This window comes from Diplotaxodon limnothrissa, linkage group LG1, assembly GCF_057381915.1.
Source record: "Diplotaxodon limnothrissa isolate DT_005_m linkage group LG1, D_limnothrissa_male_GT1.1, whole genome shotgun sequence".
NCBI lineage: Eukaryota > Metazoa > Chordata > Actinopteri > Cichliformes > Cichlidae > Diplotaxodon > Diplotaxodon limnothrissa.
Window position 1 is genome coordinate 25,277,727 of NC_140596.1, and position 22,264 is coordinate 25,299,990.

A 22,264-nucleotide genomic window follows, 5' to 3' on the forward strand; every position below is an offset into this window, starting at 1 on the left:
AAATAATTAACCAAAGAAAGGCTGGGTTTTTCTCTGTCTCTCTGTTTGTTATTGTGAACAGTTTTCAGTTGGTTGCACCCACAAAGTTCAGCAGAGTTCAAATTTGCATATTTTTGCACCCCCCACTAAATAATGAAGAGCTTTACACAAAAACTGTTACAGTGATGATGTGTGGCTGAACAGGGATTAGTAAACATACTTAAAAGCATGTCCAGTGGAATTAATTAACTCTTTTAGCTTTAAATTTGGTGTGATTTGTAAAGACCATTGTAGTTTGCCAACTTCTTCCTCTGTGCTGGGCCCATAAACACATTATTTCTCCTAATTAAGATATAGACTTGTGTTGTCCTCTGGTGAGTCCTTTGACACCACAGCGTAAGTGATCCTCATTGATTTTATTTGCTCATTTCTTTTTAATTGCTAGGATTGGGTCCCCATGTAACTGTACCTTCCCACAACCCACAGTTCATGAAGCCAATGTTTTCTCCTTCCTCCAAGAAAGACTTTCCGCGATCTCTTTGAGATCATGAAGATGAACAGTGTGTCGGTGCTTTAAATGATATAGCTGTGTAACTGTGCTCAGTTCTGCACAAACCAAAGTTAGTTTTTTCTAGAAGATTTAAGATTCATGCTAGTATGCCATAAGTACTGTACCTCTAAATTAAACCACACACACACACTCACACATACACATACAGACACACGGGCACTCGAACAAGTATCAAGCATTACAGTCTCAGTAACAGACATGACAGGAACAAACAAGGTAGCTGGTGGAGTTTTTTGCCTGTCAAAGAGCTGAAAAGGCTGGATGACTCACTTAGCCGAGTGGAAGTGATCTCCATTGTCACAGGCTGGGTCTCCGACCCAGCACTTTGAGTTTTCTTTGTATTGTTCTTATTCTTTGAGATGTTGTTAGTTTTGTGTTATTTCCTATTTTGCCTTTAGTTTAGGCAGTTATTGCTCCTGGGTTTTCTGTTTGAGTTCTTGCATTATTCATCACGTATTTGGTATGTTAAGTTTGTATTGTCATGTCTAGTTTTAGTGTTTCCTGTTTTATTCTGACAGTGTCATGTGTTCTTTGGTCATTGTATTTAGTTTCACTCCTCCTGGTCCTGTCATTAGATTCATGTCAGTCAGCTGTTTCCTCATGTGTCGCCACTTCCCCTGATCACCTCATGTCTGTATTTAAGCCTTTTGTTTTCTTCATGCCAGTGTCAGTTCGTCTGTTTATCTCACCAGGGTCACAGTTTTAGTCATGGTCTTAGCCTGTTTACCTCACCTCAGTCATAGTTCTAGTTTTCGTTTGTTATGTATTATTAGTCTTAGTCATGGTCTTTGTTTATTATTTTTCCACCACAGTCATAGTTTAGGTTTTGGTCTCAGTACCATTTAGTATTTTGTTTCTTAGTGTTCTTGCCTGTTTGCTTTGGTCTCTTGGTTCATTTCCTGCCGTCATCGCAATAAAGGTTCACTTTTCTGTTAATCATTACTATTCCTCGTCATCATCTGCTTTTGGGTCCTGTTTCCGCACACATCGGCGCACCCCGCCGTGACATCCATATCCCCAGCATCATCAAAAAACAATGTCTTTTCTTTGTAATTGCTACTGGCTTTGCAGGATCTGCAGAGTACTGTTTTCCTGCATCTCTGGCACGAATGCTAACACCAATGCCCTTTATATTTACAACCAGCGAGTGGTTTTTGTAATATTCTGAATTAACTAAGCTGTATGATTTATTTAACTGATTTCATCCACACAGGCATATTGAGTGTTGCAAGTTTTTATCCTCCAATTTCACATTTGCTGAAGACATATTGTTACTTACTGTGGAGCATATTGTTTTGCATATTTATTAAGGTTGTGGCCAAATCAGACTCCACAGGAATAATTCATTAAAATAAAGATGGTAAAATAAAGTCAGTTAGCTTAACTTAAAAACACTGAAAGTAAAGAAAAATCCATCCTGGTTCTGTTTAACGACACCTGTCAATCTGCTTATCGACTGATCCGTCCCAGTTGTTCCACTGAAATTTTAATCAGAGTAGCCATTTCCCAAAGATGACACCTACCACTTTTGGGACACTGCAGATTTGCAGTATCATATTCAATTCCTTCACTTAACAGCAACATGCTTTGAGCTTGAGTTTAATTTGTTATGCAGAGGCCATTCTTATGTTCCCAAAGTGCTGTGTTCACCAGTGTGAAAATTTCAGCTCTGAAACTTGCTGCACGTGGGTGAGGCGTGCAGTGAGGTTGATGTGTGTAAGCAGATTATGAAACTGGGGAACATAAGCCCTTGGTAATATAGTTACTTTTTGGGTTATCCATCACAGTGAGCATTGCATCTGCTCTTAATGTTTCCTTTACCAGTATACATTTGTTTCCCTGCAAAAAACAGGAAAATTAACAGAGAGGCAGCAGAATTGGGTTTTTATTTTCTTGCAGCTGGAAAAGCAGAAAAATTGCCAATGTAAAAAGACATTAGAGTTGGTGGAAGAAGAGACATGGTATTTGAGGTGTCAGATGAGCTAAAGTAAACCAGAAATAGCTGAAAGCCAAACAAACTGAAAAAGGTCCTATCAAGAATTATTTGTTGGTGTTGCTACTGAGCTACAATCCAGCTGTAAGTGCCTGAGAGACTGGCTGTGCAGGCTGCTAAAAGACAGACAGAAATGTTGGCAGGGTAGTGAATCTTTTGTAATTGATTCACCTCTTACAGCTGCACATTAGAAAAAAATGTTACAGGAAAATGATGTGATAGCGTAATCGTTTTGGCTTTGTTTTTGTTTGGTTTAGATGGCACAATTTTAAAGTGGAACGATTTTGCTTTCTTTCGTTTGTTACAATGTTAGATACCTATAGTTTCAAATAAGGTCAGTGTATGTACATCTTATCTCTTTCAGCCAAAAGCTGCTCTAAATGCGTTTTTATTTTTTAACACAGCAACCACCTGCTGCATCCTACGTTTTTCTGCTGCTCTGTTTAGGACTACTTTATAAGTTTTGTTGGTTATGAAGTAAAATTACATTTGCTTTCCATTTTTGGGGAAAAAAGCACTATACTACAGTGGGTGCAGTTTCTTTTTGTCAGTCAGTTTTTAGCCTCAGCCTCAAGCCAATGCACTTGTCCATTAAGGCAGGAAATATGGAGTATGGAGTAGGTTTTTCGGTTAGGCTGCGCATGTGCTGTCAGCTTTCAAGTTCCGGATCAGACTCAGTCTCAAACATAAGTGGATGGATTTGAGAAGTGACCATTTTAATCAGGAACTTATATTTTATAGTATTTTTGCAGATTGTTTTCAGAGCCTGCACACAAGCAACAGACGAGGCAGTGCTGCTGTAACGAGGCAAAGCAGCAGGAAATCAGAGAAAAGAGAGAGATGGAGCTACAAAGAGATGGCTTGTTACAGACTCAGGATGAAGTGAGGTGCTGCATGAAGAGCTAGCATAAGATAAATAATGATTTTGGAGCTGTGAAACATGCAAAGCTGTTCTGGTAAAGTCCAATGATGATTGAAGCTGGACTTCTTCAAGGCAATCCTATAGGTTCTGTGGAAGTGATAGTAGAAGGTTGAGGCTTATCATCACAAACACGAGTGTTACCATGAATATCTTTAAGGAAGGATGATGAATATTACATAACATGTGCATGTCAGTTTATCCTGTCATACTTCAAATAAAGCACAAATGTGTCACTTTACTGTGAAACACAACTGCAGAACCCTAATGTGTAATCATTGGCATGTCTGTATGTTCTCATCCTCTCAGCTCTTCAAAGGCAGATCAATGAGCCCTGTGGGCAAAGATTATTCCATGGCTTTTTCCCAGTCAGTCTTGTAAGGCCCTCATATGTCATCTGCCTCGTGTTTATTTTATGTTAAAATTTAGCATTGCACCTCTACAACACGGCGGAACTGAGAGTTTAAACAGGAAGATCAAAAATTCTGTACATATGTTTGTATTTTCACAGGCACTCCCACATCATGAATGCTTAGCAGGTGCTGACTAGCAATTATGTGCTGTGATCGAACAAGAAATGAAAGGAGACAGCAGGTGCACTGTTGTATTTAGGTGAGCCATTCCGCCACTGAACAAAGCCAGCATGGTTTGTCAAAAAAAGCAAAGCATATAAACAGCGATCCCCGAGTGCAGTGATGCAGTGATTTGCCCCTGACGCTTCTTTCCATATTAAAGTGGCAGCATTGTTGTTTATGATTATGGAACTGTTTACTGGCCATGTTTACTATGTCAACCAAAAGACTTGTTCAAAGGGAGCGATCTAACTCGGGAATTCTTCATTCATTCATCACGATTACAACCAAAACATGAAGTTGTGAATAAATTTAGGTTAATCATATCCGTTTGCCACCACTTTGTGATATATTTGTCGACTAGAATTTAGAGTAAACAATCTACGTGCTGTTTTTGTGACACCTTTCATGATGAGCTCAGGCATGTGGAGAAAGACAGCTTCGCGACATCAGCTTGGAGTGTTTGTGTGCAGACACTTTCTGCAGTTTGCACCAGCGGATGGTGAAAGTTATTCTTTACATTTTCATCACTGCAACCCTGAATCACTAGGCAGGCATATATTTATGGGTACTGTGTAGCATTGTGTTCATCGTTTTTAGTACAGCTGAATAGTCCCTTCATTAATTCATATTAATTCCTGATGGGCAGTTGCTGCAAAAACAAACTATTAACAAATGATCACTGGAAACATACAGCGCTGTGAGAAAGTGTCTACCACCTTTGAATATCTGTCACACTTAAATGTTTTAAATCATCAAACAGAGTTTTATATTGCACAAAGATAACCTGAGTAAATATAAAATGCAGTTTTTTAAATGATGACTTCACTTATTAAGGACCTACCTACTTGACCCTGTGTGACAAAGTAATTTGTCCCTAAATTTAATAACTGGTTGTAGCAACCTTGGCAGCAGAAGTTGCCATCAAGCACTTGTGATAGCTGGCAATGAGGCCACTCTTCTTTGGAGAAATTTTTTTAATTCAGCCCCGTTGTACGGTTTTTAAGCATGAACGGCTGTTTAAGGTCACCCTAAAGCCACGGTTCCCAAACTTTTTTTTGCTAGGCCCCCCTTTGTTTAATATGGAGACCCGGAAGGGACATGGGAGATTAAAAAAAATTAAGATGAACTTTTGTGAGATCTTGCAAAGAAAAGTAATTCTGTCGGGGAGACCTACCTTGTCACTTGTGCAGGTGAAGCCAAAGGCTACACAGTCATCATATTTTCTTGTATTTTGCTTGGAAGGAAGTTGGTTTGGAAACATATTTGGCGATGCTTCATCTTCTGCTTTGCATTTGTGTGGGAGCCCTGTCTGGCGGGCCCCCCACTTTGGGAATCTCTGCACTAAAGCATCTAAGTCTCATTTAAGTCCAGACTTTGACTCGGCCTCTCAAACAGCTTTATTTTGGGTTTTTTTAGCCACTGAGAGGTGGATTGGTGTGTTTCACATTATTGTCCCATTGCACAGCTCAAATACAGATGAGCTTCAGGGTAGAAACTGATGGTCGGACGTACTGAATGCAGAATTTATGGTCCCATCGATTTCTGGAGTTCGTCCACGTCCTAAATCAGCAAAGCAGTCACACACTATCACACTACCACTGCCATTGTTTAACTGTTGGTATGATGTTCTTTTTTTTAAATGCTGTGCAAAGTTTTACACCAGATGTAACGAGACTCAAACCTTCCAAAAACTTTAGCTTTTGTCTCGACAGTCCAAAGAATATTTTGCCACAAGTCTCGTGGTTCAAATATAAGATGATCCTTTGTGTTCGTTCTGGGCAACAGTGGTTTTCTCTTTGAAACCAGTGGATGCCATTTTTGTCCAGTCTTTTTCTTATTGTTGAATCATGAACCTTAACTTGGAAAAGTAACACAAGTTCTTTACTTTTTGTTCAGGGTTCAAGGTTCTCTATTTGTCACATGCATAGTTATACAAGTATAACACACAGTGAAATGACACGCTACTCGACATGTGCAAAAATGGGGGGTTCTGTACAATGGGGGGGGGGGGGGGGGGGGGGGGGGTTCTGAATTCTGTACATTAATACAGGGAGTGCAGAATTATTAGGCAAGTTGTATTTTTGAGGAATATTTTTATTATTGAACAACAACCATGTTCTCAATGAACCCAAAAAACTAATTAATATCAAAGCTGAATGTTTTTGGAAGTAGTTTTTAGTTTGTTTTTAGTTTTAGCTATTTTAGGGGGATATCTGTGTGTGCAGGTGACTATTACTGTGCATAATTATTAGGCAACTAAACAAAAAACAAATATATACCCATTTCAATTATTTATTTTTACCAGTGACACCAATATAACATCTCCGCATTCACAAATATACATTTCTGACATTCAAAAACAAAACAAAAACAAATCAGCGACCAATATAGCCACCTTTCTTTGCAAGGACACTCAAAAGCCTGCCATCCATGGATTCTGTCAGTGTTTTGATCTGTTCACCATCAACATTACGTGCAGCAGCAACCACAGCCTCCCAGACACTGTTCAGAGAGGTGTACTGTTTTCCCTCCTTGTAAATCTCACATTTGATGATGGACCACAGGTTCTCAATGGGGTTCAGATCAGGTGAACAAGGAGGCCATGTCATTAGTTTTTCTTCTTTTATACCCTTTCTTGCCAGCCACGCTGTGGAGTACTTGGACGCGTGTGATGGAGCATTGTCCTGCATGAAAATCATGTTTTTCTTGAAGGATGCAGACTTCTTCCTGTACCACTGCTTGAAGAAGGTGTCTTCCAGAAACTGGCAGTAGGACTGGGAGTTGAGCTTGACTCCATCCTCAACCCGAAAAGGCCCCACAAGCTCATCTTTGATGATACCAGCCCAAACCAGTACTCCACCTCCACCTTGCTGGCGTCTGAGTCGGACTGGAGCTCTCTGCCCTTTACCAATCCAGCCACGGGCCCATCCATCTGGCCCATCAAGACTCACTCTCATTTCATCAGTCCATAAAACCTTAGAAAAACCAGTCTTGAGATATTTCTTGGCCCAGTCTTGACGTTTCAGCTTGTGTGTCTTGTTCAGTGGTGGTCGTCTTTCAGCCTTTCTTACCTTGGCCATGTCTCTGAGTATTGCACACCTTGTGCTTTTGGGCACTCCAGTGATGTTGCAGCTCTGAAATATGGCCAAACTGGTGGCAAGTGGCATCTTGGCAGCTGCACGCTTGACTTTTCTCAGTTCATGGGCAGTTATTTGGCGCCTTGGTTTTTCCACACGCTTCTTGCGACCCTGTTGACTATTTTGAATGAAACGCTTGATTGTTCGATGATCACGCTTCAGAAGCTTTGCAATTTTGAGACTGCTGCATCCCTCTGCAAGATATCTCACTATTTTTGACTTTTCTGAGCCTGTCAAGTCCTTCTTTTGACCCATTTTGCCAAAGGAAAGGAAGTTGCCTAATAATTATGCACACCTGATATAGGGTGTTGATGTCATTAGACCACACCCCTTCTCTTTACAGAGATGCACATCACCTAATATGCTTAATTGGTAGTAGGCTTTTGAGTCTATACAGCTTGGAGTAAGACAACATGCATGAAGAGGATGATGTGGACAAAATACTCATTTGCCTAATAATTCTGCATTCCCTGTATGAATAGACATCTGACTATTTTACAGGATAGACAATATAAACCTATTTAAAATTAAAGTTAAAGTTAAAGGAATTTGGAATGTACATTGTGCCTTGGTTTAGAGTGTCTGGAAGAGAGTCCTGTCTCAGTCAATTATAGATGATGTGAGAGGGCGGGTGTTCAGGGTTCTTCTGTGACCTCCTGGTTGAGTCGTCAGTGTGTTCTTGGAGTAATTGTGGCCGACCATTCATGGAAAGATTCACCACTGCGTTTTCACCATTTGTGGATAATGGCTCTCACCATAGTTCACTCCAAAGCTTAGAAATGGCTTTGTAACCCTTTCCAGCCTGATAGATGTCAATAACTTTGTTTCTTAGCTGTTTCTTTAGATCGTAACATGTTGTGTTGCTTATTGAGGTCTTTTATTCAGCCATTGTGGAAGTAATCAAGCCTGGGTATAAAACTGACCCCAGCTTTCCAAAATATGTAGTTAATCAGTCAATTTATGATTTAACAAGGGCTACAACAATATGTAGACTAAATGTAAAGAATCTCCGCTTTACTTGTTTATTATAAACTATTGCAGCACCCTAATATGTGTTAGTAAACTCATCTTTACTTTACAAAATAAAATCTACATCTCATTCTTAGTTGGGACAGTGATATTGTTTTAATCCCTATAGAGTAGGAGTAGGTCACACATGAATAGAAGGGATGAATGGCCTGAAGGGATCATTTCCGTACATTTGACTTGACACTCCTCCCACCGACTCCAGAGCAGTCATGCACAGCCCAGTGAGCTGTCCCTTTTTTTTTTTCACTTGGGCCAGTCTGGCTTATGTGGTGTGAAAAAGTCCAATATGTTCCACCAATTAAACCAGAGTGTGATTCAAGGGGTAGTCAATGAATAAGAAGAGAAATCATTATGAACAAGTCCCATTTTATCATAGATTTTTTTTCAGTAATTTAACTAACCCAGGTGAATCTCATTTGTGCTGCTACCTATAAAGGCTTAAAAATGTCACAGTATCACATGTAAAGAAACACAGAAAAATCAAAATGTGTGTTTTCCTGAACTCACACATTAAATTGTGAACGCAGTGTAGAAGGGAACAGTGTCGTGTTTCGTCATTTATTAGTTCAGTGTCCTAAAATTATTAATTTGTGGTTTGTTTGTTTGTTTGTTTTAATGAAACCAGAGAACACATGCTGTGTATATTATACCAGATCTTAAACTTATTGATGATGTCTGGAAAAAATGCCCTTCTTGTTTAAAATAACAAAAATAAAAAAGATTCAGTTTAATCTACCAGTGAAAAAATAAACTTACGCCCAAATCCATTTTTAAAGTTATTAAAAGTTATTAATAATTGTGCTAATTATTACTACAATTCTTTATTTTTTGCTTCTCATCATTCTCAGCTTCTCATCATAGTGGCTGATTTTCACAAATTCATCCACGACCGCTGTGTGTACCGAGGGACTCTGCAGGTAGTCTTTCCAAATCCCACAGAGTGACAAAAAAGGGAGAGTTTTCTGCTAGAAAATCACCGAGCAAGCTGCCTGAAGCAAAGTTGGCACCATGCAGGAAGCAATAAATAACCATGCCAATACAGCCCACTGTGTCTATCAATGGATAGATGGATGAATAGTAGTACAAATCAATTGTTCATTTGTTAGAAAAATTATATATTTTTTTATTTACTAAAACTAAGGCCAAATTACAGAAGATCCCTATCAGATAATTGCAGTAGCAAAAAAAAACCCTTTATAAAACAATTTATGAAGAAAAATTAGTTTTTGTCATTGCCAGAAATCTCAGGATATCAAAAAGAGTAAAGCAGAAACAGAAATGACTGCAAATCTCTTTGTGTTTCTACTTTTGGGACCTTTGCATTCAAAGGCATTTTGAAGTTACCCGGGGAGGTGTTCCCTGCCAAAACATTTGGATGTAAATCACATATTTCTACAACTTTGTTTAAACATTTGTTCATAATGTGAATCTGGTGGTCAGTAGACGGGAAAATGTCCCCACGAATGAAATCTGAATAACATAAAAGTCAACATTGTCTTTGTTGTCTCGAAGCCTTGAAATTGCATTTCCAGAAAGAAATCACTTACTGAACCATTTTCAATAAAGTCCAGATCCTGGCCGCATTTAAAGTTAACTTTCAGGACTTTTCTTTTCTTTGCTGCACAGTCTTGATGACCCTACCCTGTGTCGCAGTGGTATGTTTGATGGTGTGGTGATACTAATAGTACTTTTCAAATTATAGGAGGTAAGCAGCTCAGTGCAAATTCATATCATTCACATAACCATAAACAGTGCTAAAACCAAACAATGCCATGGATGGATGGATGGATGGATGGATGGATGGATGGATGGATGGATGGATGGATGGATGGATGTCACATTATATTACAATTTTCGTACCAGCTCTACGACCCAGTACCATGGCACTGGATGGATTAGTTGACTATACTAAAGGCCTTTTCTTTACTCTAGGGTGTCTCTTTACAGTCATCTAAATGTGTGATCTAACAGCAGTGATTGTGCTGCCACAATCACACAGCAGCTCTGTTTGGTAAATGAAAGGCATTAAGCAGACTATTGTAGAATAACTTCCAAAGCCTGTGCGCTTCAAAGAAAAGCCAATGACGCCGAGTTATCTTATCAGTGGCTGCACTCATCATCTGGTTTTTAAATACCTAATGTTTTGATTATTTAAGTTGTGCAGCCGTGAATACGTGAAGCCAGTAAGTGTGGCCATCACTATACCCAGTCCTTTTCCCCCCATTTGCCACAACTTTCACAACTTCATGCTCGTGTATAATCTGCTACAGTATATGATGATGCAGGTTTAGGATGTACCAAGTAGGGGTACCAGTGAAAACAGAACTAGAAATAGACCCCATATTTAGCTTTAAATGTATGCAGATCACCTACAGACTATATTATAATTATATATTATAATAATTTTTTTTCTATTTAAGGTCCTGTTTCAACACAACCAACTCTGGTCACAGAATGACTTCCATTGATTAGATTCACAAAGTATTTGTGCTTAAACTCTGTATAAGTTGGGAAATGCAGAAGAATTGCAAACAGAATAGGTAGCAAGCTTCCCGTTATCCATTTAAACCTGACTAACTGGGTCTAGGACATGAAGCAAGCCAAAACACTTAGACTGCATGGCAGTGAAGGGTAGTGGTGTCAATGGTATCACTTAGAAACTAAACAAAACAATTAAAACAGTACATGAACTTTAATATCATTCACGGTTTCAAGATATATATTTTCTAAAGTTCTTGTATTTTATATTTTATCAGAAGTCATTTAAGCATGTACAACTAACCCCCTCTTAACAGTTCATATGGTTGACTCATACTCGCAATCCATCAAATATTCATTAAGCTATATGAAAAATAGGCTGTCAGAACTCCACTGAGGATATCATTTAGGTCTTTGAGTCTTTTATGGAATGGGTAACAGAATTGCTGCCAATTTCCCATCTACTCTCACTGAATTCCACCGAGGCATTTTGTTTTTTTTTTGCAAAAGCATTAGAGAAGTACTCTGCTAAACATAGGCAGCTGAAGCTGGTCCCCTGCAATGACCTCCAGCCAGCTCCTGATGGAAATCTAACCAAGCATCACGCCCAATTTGAGACTACAGAGTAAACAAACAGGAGCGCTTTTCAAAGGCACAGGCACTAACAGAGCGAAGAGGGAGACTATCTGCATCTGTATTCACTCAGTACGCTTTAAAAGTGAGGGCCTGGCATACAGTAGACAACATAGAACACAGACATGTTTGTTCGAATGGTAAATAATTTCCAGTACAAATTATAAACTGAATGCATACACTATATGGACTTATATAGACGCCTCCCCTTTTCCCATCAAAATCAAAGCTCTAGTTTTACCCATGAAAAGTAACATTTTAGTCATTAAGTTTAGCATCCTTAAAAGACTCATAATAAATTCAGATTTAACACTCATACTCAATGAATCCCCCATTGTCTGTCAAAATCTGAACTTTGGCGTCTGAGATGCTGCAAATGCCCTTTGAGTGTGCTGCCTGTGAGTCTGATTTCTCTTCTTAAACAAGCAAAATGTCAAAGGAAAAAATAACCAATCTGAAACGTTTATTAACAACTTCATAAGTTAAACTCTTCAAGCTAATGAGGCCCTTTTCAGATAGTTATTGCATCAGCAAACAATTACATAGTAATCAGGGCAGAATACTACGGAGCCCCGCAGGGGACATGGGAGAAAAAAAAATTAAGACGGACTTTTGCGAGATCTCGCAAAACTATCTCGGGATCTCGCAAAACGTTTGCAAGATCTCGCAAAACAAACTCGGGATCTCGCAAAACTTTTAGCCGCATTCTTCGGACGCCTGCTCGAAGCCGACCGGGAGGTCGAGGCACGATGTGCCGGGAAAGCAGTGTTCCTCCCGGTCGAGAAGAATGCGGCTGAAACTTTTGCGAGATCCCGAATTTGTTTTGCGAGATCCTGAGTTTGTTTTGCGAGATCTCGCAAAACTTTTGCGAGATCCCGAGTTTGTTTTACGAGATCCCGAGTTAGTTTTGCGAGATCTCGCAAAAGTTTTGTGAGATCCTGAGTTAGTTCGTCTTAATTTTTTTTTCTCCCATGTCCCCTGCGGGGCTCCGTAGAATACATAGTATATGTAAAGAATATTAACATACAATGGTTAAAATATAAAATGTAACATAAAAACAGAAATATTAAGTGAAACTTGTAACGCATTACTTGTAACGCATTACTTGTAACGCATTACTTGTAACGCGTTACTGTAATCCGATTACTTTTTCCGAGTAACGAGTAAAGTAAGGGAATACTATTGCAAAAACGGTAATTAGATTACCGTTACTTTCCCATAGGAATGCTGCGTTACTGCGTTACTAAAACCGTGATTTTTTGCGAGAATGTCTCATGACAATGACGTTAGCAAGTGCGACGTTGTGACAACAGCTGTGTGCAGATCAACAGTGGATAATATATCGAGTGCAGAGAGAGTATGAGCGTGCAGCGTTTAAAGCGTGGAAGTACTGACCTTACTTTGAGTTTGACTCCATAAAAAGTGACAAAAACATTAGTGTCCGTTGTGCGTGGGAAGAAAATTTCTTTTTACAGCGAAAAACACCCCCTAAACTTCCAAGCAAGCACCGAGTGCGCTACGACGTAATGGGAAACTCACAGAGAAACTCGCGGATTCTTCCACACCTGCACCAGGGTAAACCTCCGCCTGCTCCAGTCCTGCTTTACAGGTGAAAATAGAGCAACAGGACCGCTGAGTCTTTGACTTTATTTATTTTCTGCTGTGTTTTACTTGCATCTATTTGAAAGACTGAGTGTAAACACACAAAAAAAATATTTTATGTGCTGGAATGTGCAGAAAATAGGTTTAAATATTAAACAAATTTCTTCCAGTCAGAGAATGGTGCATATAATTAAATTTTTGCTTGATGCATAAAGTTAAAAGATTAAAAATAATAAAACAAGTTTTAAAGAGAGACGTTTCCATTTGATTACATTTTGTATGATGGATTATGCAGAAAAAGTAGAATTGGGCTGAAAGATCTATCGCTTTATCACCTATTCAGGTTGTAAATCGTGTTTTTAAAAAGTAACTAAGTAACTAAGTAATTAATTACTTTTGAAAATAAGTAATCAGTAATGTAATGGGATTACTTTTTGGGGGAAGTAATCAGTAATTAGTTACTGATTACTTTTTTCAAGTAACTTGACCAGCACTGTTCAGCACTAGTAACCAGAAACATAATGTCATGTTGATAAATGTCTTTGTTAATCTTTCTCTGACTTTATTTTGTAAAGGTATCTGGTTTTATTTAAATACTAGAGATTTTACAGTTTAAAAAAAAACATGTGGAAAACCTGTCAAAGTTAAAGACAGAGATTGGGATCTTGTTTCTTCAGGTCTTTGTCATTCGCAGATAGTCAGATCACTGTGTAGTCCACAGTTTTGTCTGTGCTTGATTGCAGGGATATTGTTTATATGCACGCTTCGACCACCTTGAAGCCGCTTGACTCTGTGTATCACCGGGCGTTGCAATTTAGCACAGGTGATTGATTTCTTACTCACCATTGTATCTTACATGAAAAAGTGGAATGGTCCTCCCTAATGAATAAAAGCAGGCAACCTTGCATGAGGTTTATTTACAAGGCCCTACTGCATAGATTGTCAATGTCAGGTCCCAGGAGGTTTTAGCATTAGCTGTACTTGAAATGAAAATGAATTACTTTATACTACTTTATATTTTCCTGCCTACAAATGGAGACTACAAAAGAACTACAAAGCTACATTCTCCTATTTCATTGGAGCATTTTAAAAGGTCATATATATTTATCTGCAGCTACTCTTGAATATATGTTTCTTAATTTGTGATCACATATAAGGTCATTTCATTATGTGGTTGTATGTCTTTGTACACAGGTCTCCCCTGAAAAAGAGCTCTCGATCTCAAACAGAGAAAAAGTTTAAATGAAGGATGTAATAATAACAGTGATGTTACATATTAATGTTACACTTTTTTCTTTTGAATAGGCTGTGTTGCAGCATGGCAGCTGCACAGCCCTACTAGACCTGAGAGCTGTTACAGCTTAATTTGTTAATTGTTAATACCAGGTTAGTGATTTAATCTTTGTTTTTAATAGACCCCTCTCGAAAAAGGTTAGTACTCCCTCATCTGTACTCATCTGTCTCCGAAATCACTCCTCAAGCGGGTGAGCTTAATATCCTGCCCTGTCAATTGCCACTGAGAGAAGGGGGATTTTATATTTTTTAAATCTCATGATAGCCACTCGGAAATGCTGGCCTGAAGGCAGGAGCTAAACACATTCCACAATGGCTGGTCAGGACAGTCTTGAATGGTATTGGCTTTCCTCAGTGCCTCTGTGCTGCACTGTAATTGCAAGAGCTGTAGCTGACTTACCCCAACGATCTTATTTGTCAATTTTACAAGACCCCTAAGCTTTTCTTTAGTGAACAAGGTGAAGTTTCCACACAAGGCTAAAATGCATAATATTAAAACCGAGATTATGCAGTTCAATCTCAGGAAAAGTTCCTTAGAGCAGTCACTGGGGGATAAAGAGCTCAGTTTTGACTCTTGGGTAATGGTTTTATATTCTTTCTTTTACCAACAATCAGTGACTATTGATTTGGTTTAACAACAATAACAACTTTCTGACCATTAGAAAGTAATTTCAGTTGCCTAAACATAATCATGCCTGAACCACAGGGGTGTCCGATTAGCACGCACTCAAAAATCATGCTGACAAATGACCTGCTTTGCCATTTAGACATAAGAGCCTCTTGCCCTGATTTTTTTGGAGTGCTCAGTAGTTTGAAACTACTGAGCTGTTTTGAAACTGCATTTGCAAACTTGCACTGCAACAACAAAACATCAGCAGTGATGGGAGAGTGGCAGACAATGTACCGATGCAGTGATGCTTTATTACAGTTTCCTTACTGTTAACAGATTCCACACAAAACCCCAAAAAAACAACATCATACTCAAATGACAAGTATTGTCTCTGCAGACTTCCATTGTCGTTGTGTCACCAACTGATACGTTGCTCAGTTATGATAAACTTGGGCATTGTGTGTAATTTTGAGAGGAGCCCACACACTGCAGCTGGCTACTGTAAACATGTTTGCATCATATCTGTTAGTTGATGTTAAACGATAACACGGCTTTTTCAAAAAGCACAGTTTTTTTAACCTAAAGCTGTGGAGCCATATTCACTAAATAATTTGTTGTCAGCAGAAGCAGTTTTCGATGTTGTTTAAGCATTTTATATTGCATACAGTCATTTAGACCTGATTTAAGTGGCCATGCAAGAGGATGAAGTTCTGCTTTTTGGCAGCGTCGTTGCAGGCTTCGCCCCCTCAGGCTTCAGACCTAGAGGCTACTTATCACTCCGTGCCAGAACTCTGGTTATAATCACATCTATTTAATGACTTACACATTTGATTCAAACATTACTGAAGACTCAGTGGAGCCAGAACAGTGTTTCTTCTGCCCTTTGGGCTAAATAGGCTTTTCCTGATTTGTTCACATCCCTGCAAATGTCACTGCACAGAGATAGACGTCTCCTTGATATCTCTACCCTTCCATTTAACCAGTGCTATACCCACAGACGAGACTTTTAATTACTTTTTGAGAGACAGGACAGTGTATTATCAAACACATTATTTTCACCTCAGACATCTCCCAGCCCGACTCAATCAATAGTACCATTCTTCTGTATGAACATATTAATATCACAGTCTTATAATGAAAATGAAAAGTGTCAGGTTCGGTGGGTAATCTGTTTTAGGTATCGATTCGTGCCGAGAGTCGTCCAAGGTCATGGCCCCTGCTTTATGTATGTATGTATGTATGTGTATATAGGTGTGTGTGCACATAAAAACACACACACACACTTGCACATGCCTACCAGTGGGTATATTTAGCTCTTTAAGCAACGCTCTCCAGCTTCTTAAATTGTTGATCTATTTGCCCTTGCCTTTTCTCGCAGTTAACTCCTCTCCCCTTACCTTTTCTTCTTCATGACTCAGCCTCTCTGGTGTGCTCTTCCTATATTCAGTTATGTCACTGAACATTTGCAAATTAACCTAATGATTCATTTCTTACAGCAGCAGAATATTGTTAGAGCTTGGCATCTAGGCTCATCACTCTGCACAAATAGTCTATGTATAAAATTGGGAAGTGATGAGCAAATATTGCCCAGAGCCTACAGGTGGTAGAGGGTCCAAAACAACAGGCAGCAGATGCACGGCACAAGAACCAATGACATGTCAGAAAGAGAGATGGCGACATTTTTATGCCTTTGTAAAACACTGAAATGGGAAATTGGGTGTTTTTGGTGTGTTGTGAGAAGGATCTATGGTTTTGACCCTGTTATTTATATTTCCAGAGCGTCACCACCTTCTTTTAAAAAGGAAAAATTGTAATATAGGGCTGTCAAAAGATAATTAAGCTTCTGGGAACTCTAGACCGACCTGTGGTACAGGCATTATTCTCACCTATGCAGGTGTCCAAGCTCTGCAGCAAACCTGGATAAGATAAAGGTGCTGTCTCAAAAGCTAAGATAAGAAATTATTTAACTAAACCATTTTTTTTTTAAAGATTGCTCAAAGACTTCAAATTCCAAGATACAGTTTTGGCAGCATGATACTAAAGTCACTGTACAGCAGGAAACCTCCCTGGATAAACACGACTGCCAAAGACTTAATGAAAGCAAGAACAAAGAATCTGCAGAGTATAAGAAGAACACTAAACAAGCAAGGACTTTGTCAAGGAAATATTACATAGCTATATTTTTCAGCTGGAAGGTTTCATCGGGGTTTTGAAATAAAATACAAACACAGACACTTAAGTAACACAAGCCATGACACCGATGATTTATAGGTGTGTTGCTGGAAAAGAGAGCAGGCTACAAAATTCACATGGGAAATCAAAACTGTGAACATCTACCAGATGTAGCAGAGTATCTGTCTTCACAGCGAAACACGCGAGAATCAAAACACTGCTAAAGTGCCTTAAGACTCTTTGTTTTGTTTGCAAGCAGGGACTTCATGACGGCACTTTTGCTGCACAATTTTACCGAGTAAAACAAAACACAAGCTGACTTAAATGTGGACGAAAGTAACAGATCAGCCTGTAGATTGAAGGATTCTGTTAACAGAGTGACGAGACTAAAGTGGAACTGTTTGGATCCATGAATCAAGATGTCATGTTGTTTAAAAAGAGACAATCCACTGAAGAAGAATGTGTTGGCTTAGGTCCCGAGATGATTGGTAATCAGTTCATTAATCATTCCTGGTGCATCATTCAGTAGCCACCGGAGTCTCAAGAGATGTTATTCACTGAAAATATTCTGACACATTTAAAGAAAAGAAGATGCAGCAATTAAATTAAGACAAGCGGCATGTTTTGGCAGCTGAGTATTTTGTTTTTGCTTAAAATTCATGATCATACCCTATGTCGTATGATGTTTTTCTGGGGGGAAAAACAGGCACAGAGCCTGCCAGTGTTTGTGAATATGTGTGGGTTTGGTTTTGTTTTTTTAAATTATATGTTATTTACTTTGCTGTATATGTCATTACTATATTTTCATCCTTTTTTAGTCATAAAACTAGATTAAAGTCGTGGCAGATGGTTGCTCCTCCCTGGTTCTGCTGGAGGCGTCTTCCTGTTAAAAGGGAGTTTTTCCTTTCCACTGTCGCCCAGCGCTTGCTCGTAGGGTCTCATAGGTCTAAACCTTACAATATAAACCACCTTGAACTGACTGTTGTTGTGATTTGGCGCTATATAAATAAAATTGAATTGAATTGAATTAAAAAGTGGAAAAAAAAATCTATAATTAAAAGTCAACATTTAGATGTTGGTTTGGCAGTGCTGGATTAAACTCTTTTGACTTTTACACCAAGTTTGATTCATATGTGAGAAGTAAAGCTAGTTGGTTAAGGTCAGGCATCAAAAAACATCATTGTTTGGGTAAAAATCTTTGCCAGTCTTTTTAAACGTTGTTGTCATAGTTGCCATGATGATGCTTCCCTCTTTCCTCTACAAAAAAAACTTCTGACTTTAATATTTCCTACTGAACTGTATCGCATGTCGCTGAACATGAAAAGGCTGATTCATTTGCAAGTAGTTTTACTTATTTTCTACCTGATGTACTATTTCAACCTACAAAAACAATGGAAATTGCAGGTTCCTTTTCGGATTTGTAATTTTTGGTTGTCAAGACAATCTCGAGACAGTTGTTTGCCCTGTTGTTTAAATCAGTGTTGCAGTCGCAGAGCTTAATACTTTGAGGGTTTTGTGCTGAAAGCTGATAATACTCAAATGCAATATTAACATACTGATACTCACTCATAATGGAGAACCAATCCATTTGTGTTAAATATTTCTAAACTGACATGTGTCCTCTGTGTTTTGACAGATGCCATGCTGCTGGTGGCAGACAGGCTGCAAGGCCCCTCCAATATTGAAGCAGTTATACAACCAATTGACATCAAGATCTCTGACGCTATCATGACTATGCAGGACAACAGCATGCAAGTGTCAGCCAAGGTACTGTATCCTGAAGAAGCTGTGCTGACTTTGTTGAATTTGTGCTGAAAACAGTGTTCACACACACACAATATCTGACCTGATAAACAGTGTGTACATTTTTAAGTAGTGTAAAACCACAAGTAACATAAAAAATTGCCTTGTCTAATATCTCATCCAGGAAATAATGAGCATAATAACTGGACTATATTAGCAGTCCTCAACTTCTCATCTCATTGTCCCTTTTTATTTTGTTATTCATATGAATCTGCATGATTCAGCAGAAATATGTCAATCTGTGCAATGTAAATGCAACATATATTTGGAACCCTGTGACAAGCTTTTACACATAACACAGTCTCCTAAACATCACAATTGTATTCGCATATCTAAAATTTGGGACAGGACATATTAACGTTTTCACTGCTAATTCTGTCTCTGTCTTTAGACTTCATATTGTAAATTGGTCTTTGGCACATTTTAAATATGAAGTGGCACAATTAGGATATTATCACACAGTGGATGGTTTTTCACTGCCTTTCTTGTCAAAAGGCAGCTTTTTCACTTCATCATTGTTTTTCTGATGGTTACGTGTGGCCCATCTCCATGCCAGAGTTACAAAAGTCACTGTGAATTAGCCGTCACATTGTCTCCCATATCAAACAGCTGTCAATGTCCAACTTAACCCCTTGTCAATGCGCTTGACGTCTCACTTCTCTGAGGCTGTGCTTGGCTGACAGATTGGTGTCAGATTATAATCTTTCACATTTTGACCATTTCCCTGAGTTGTCTTGTTCTTCGTTTACTGCTCCTCAAACCTGTTGAAAAACATTTTGCTTGTGCGATGTACAAGATATTGGAAGCGTAATCATGGTGAAGAATTGCTAAATATTAGAAAAAAGCAGTCTCTTGTCATGACAGCCATCTAATACATTAGGGTGCTCCATCACTACTGAGCCAGGGGCCAGTAAACGTGCCAGGGATGAATGCTAATGAGCTGTGCTGTTTGGAGGTGTCTTGTTTGGGCCTTTAAAGCAATCTGCTGTTCATATGAACCTCTATGAGCCACACACTGATTAATGCGAGATTCCAGTGGTGAATCTGCACTTCTCAAAGCATAAACAACTGAACTTTTGTTTGTTAAATTTAAGAACTTTCCTTTTAAAAAAGCCAATGTGTGTGCGGGTTTACATTGTTCCCGGGTAGTTACTTTCTCTGTATCGCTCAGCCATGTAACACTAAATATTACAAAATGCTACAATTCTGCATTTTCCTCTCCCAAAAGTTTTCCTATTTGCAGTTTAGAATAAAATTAGCCTATTACTTTTATCTCTTCTGTACGCTGACAGCTTCATTTCAGTTGTAGTTTGTGATAACGTGGATGCAAAACAAGGATGCGACACAGAATCCTGGTCAGATGTCAGATTTTCTTAATTTTATATCTCGCTAGGACGACTGAGTAACAACATATCAAGGGTTAATTCCTTTTCTCCCAACAATATCACACTTCATTTAAAAAGAGACTCATCACTGATAGACAATATTGGTTCCAGGACGGCTCTCTACAGTTTGGCTGTCTCAAATCACAGAGCAGAAATGGTGCTGAGAGCAAATTGACAGAGGGAGAAATATCAGTGGTAGAGCAAAGTACAAGTTTTGTGGGATCAAAATGGATGTGTAATCTACAAAGTAACAGACTCAGCCCTGGCTCAGTGCAGTTTTGTGCATCCTCTGAATGCTGACAACTAAATTATTTATCACTGCAAAGTTCGCTGTCATTATTATGGGGAAATATTGCATTATTATTACAAAACTGGGCAGTTTATCCTCTTTTCCCTGGCGTCTGCCTTTTCTCTGCGGTAACTTTGTGTACCTCTCTTCTGTTTTTAGGTCTTTCAAGGGTGTGGCCAACCAAAGCCATCAGGAATAGGCAGGTCTGTGCGGGGCATCTCAGATGTGTTCAGTGGGCGTTTCAGGCCCTACACCCCTGAGGAGAGGCCAACCACTGCAGCTGGAACAAGCCTGGATAGACTGGTATGCACCGAGACTAGATAATTTCGCCAGTACTGTAAACCTGGATTGAAAAATGCAGTTATAAAAATTAAATGAAATAATAATTACCTTTGTGATATAAACAGCTCCAGAGATGACTGAAAGATGAAATAATTTATGTGGAAGAACTGATCCATTCCTAAAGCAAACCTCGAATACAAAGCCTTGACTTTAAAGCCTAACTCATGCGGTGCTAATGCATGATGATTTCCAGTAAAGAAGTCAGGATTCTGCCAACAAAGGATGCAGAACACGCTTCCTTTCTCACATTTTTCAAAAGCTCAACTGATTTCCACTGTACAGAAGTGGAGTGTTTTTGAAATTTTATTGGCAGAGGCAGACTCGGTGGTGGCATGCTGAGTTTAAGGTCGACTTACTGGGGCTCATGTCAAAAGGCCAGAAAAAATAGAGGCTTGTTCATATAGTCCATATAGCCCCCAAGTGCTGTGTGACTTCCACTGCTGCTGTACTCGGACTTAAAATATTTCTGTTCTTTCACTCACTGCTGATGGTTACAGAGAAAAATCACAACAGCACACGCTTTTTCAACACAAGCTGGACATGTTGTTTAATACATATTCCTCGTGAGCATGAGAGAAGGGTAAAGCCCAAGCCTTATCCCAAAATGTGCAAAATGTTCAAAATCAAATCAAATCAAATCACTTTTTATTGTCACATCACATGTGCAGGCACACTGGCACAGCACATGCGAGTGAAATTCTTGTGTGCGAGCCCCACAAGCAACAGAGATGTGCAAACACAACAACACAAACGAGCAAAATACAAGAATGGCCAACCTGAAACTAATAAATATATGTACAATATATAATAGTGTATGCATTTCTGGATGTGTATACTAAATATTTTCCTACGTGTGTGTGTGTGTGTGTGTGTGTATACACATTTTTACAAATTAAATAGTAAAAAAATAAAATAAAATAATAATAATAATAATAATAATAATAATAATAATAATAATAATAAAATATATAAAATATACAGAGTTGAATATGTGCAAAACAAGTGGCATTTATATACAGTGTGGAGTGCATAATGTTAAAGTTCCAGTAGTGAAGCTGAGGTGTCTATGACGTGTTCAGCAGTCTGATGGCCTGATGGAAAAAGCTGTCTCTCAGTCTGCTGGTACGGGACCGGATGCTGCAGAACCTCCTTCCTGATGGAAGCAGTCTGAACAGTTTATGGCTGGGGTGACTGGAGTCCTTGATGATCCTCCCCGCTTTCCTCAGGCACCGCTTCCTGTAGATGTCTTGGAGGGAGGGAAGCTCACCTCCAATTATCCGTTCAGAGCACCGCACTACTCGCTGGAGAGCTTTGCAGTTGTAGGCGGTGCTGTTGCCATACCAGGTGGTGATGCATCCAGTGAGGATGCTCTCAATGGCACAGTGATAGAAGGTCCTGAGGATGCGGGGGCTCATGCCGAATCTTTTCAGTCTCCTGAGAAAGAAGAGGCGCTG

General features: G+C 39.1%; 1 protein-coding gene across 1 annotated transcript in view; it reads left to right on the forward strand.

The window, feature by feature from the left end:
- gpc6a (glypican 6a) overlaps positions 1-22,264 on the forward strand; it is a 182,836-nt gene that overhangs the window by 120,150 nt on the left and 40,422 nt on the right. Inside the window, exons 5-6 of the mRNA XM_085346275.1 lie at positions 18,628-18,758; positions 20,628-20,771. Coding sequence (XP_085202401.1) covers positions 18,628-18,758; positions 20,628-20,771 — 275 coding nt within the window. The remainder of the gene's footprint in view (positions 1-18,627; positions 18,759-20,627; positions 20,772-22,264) is intronic.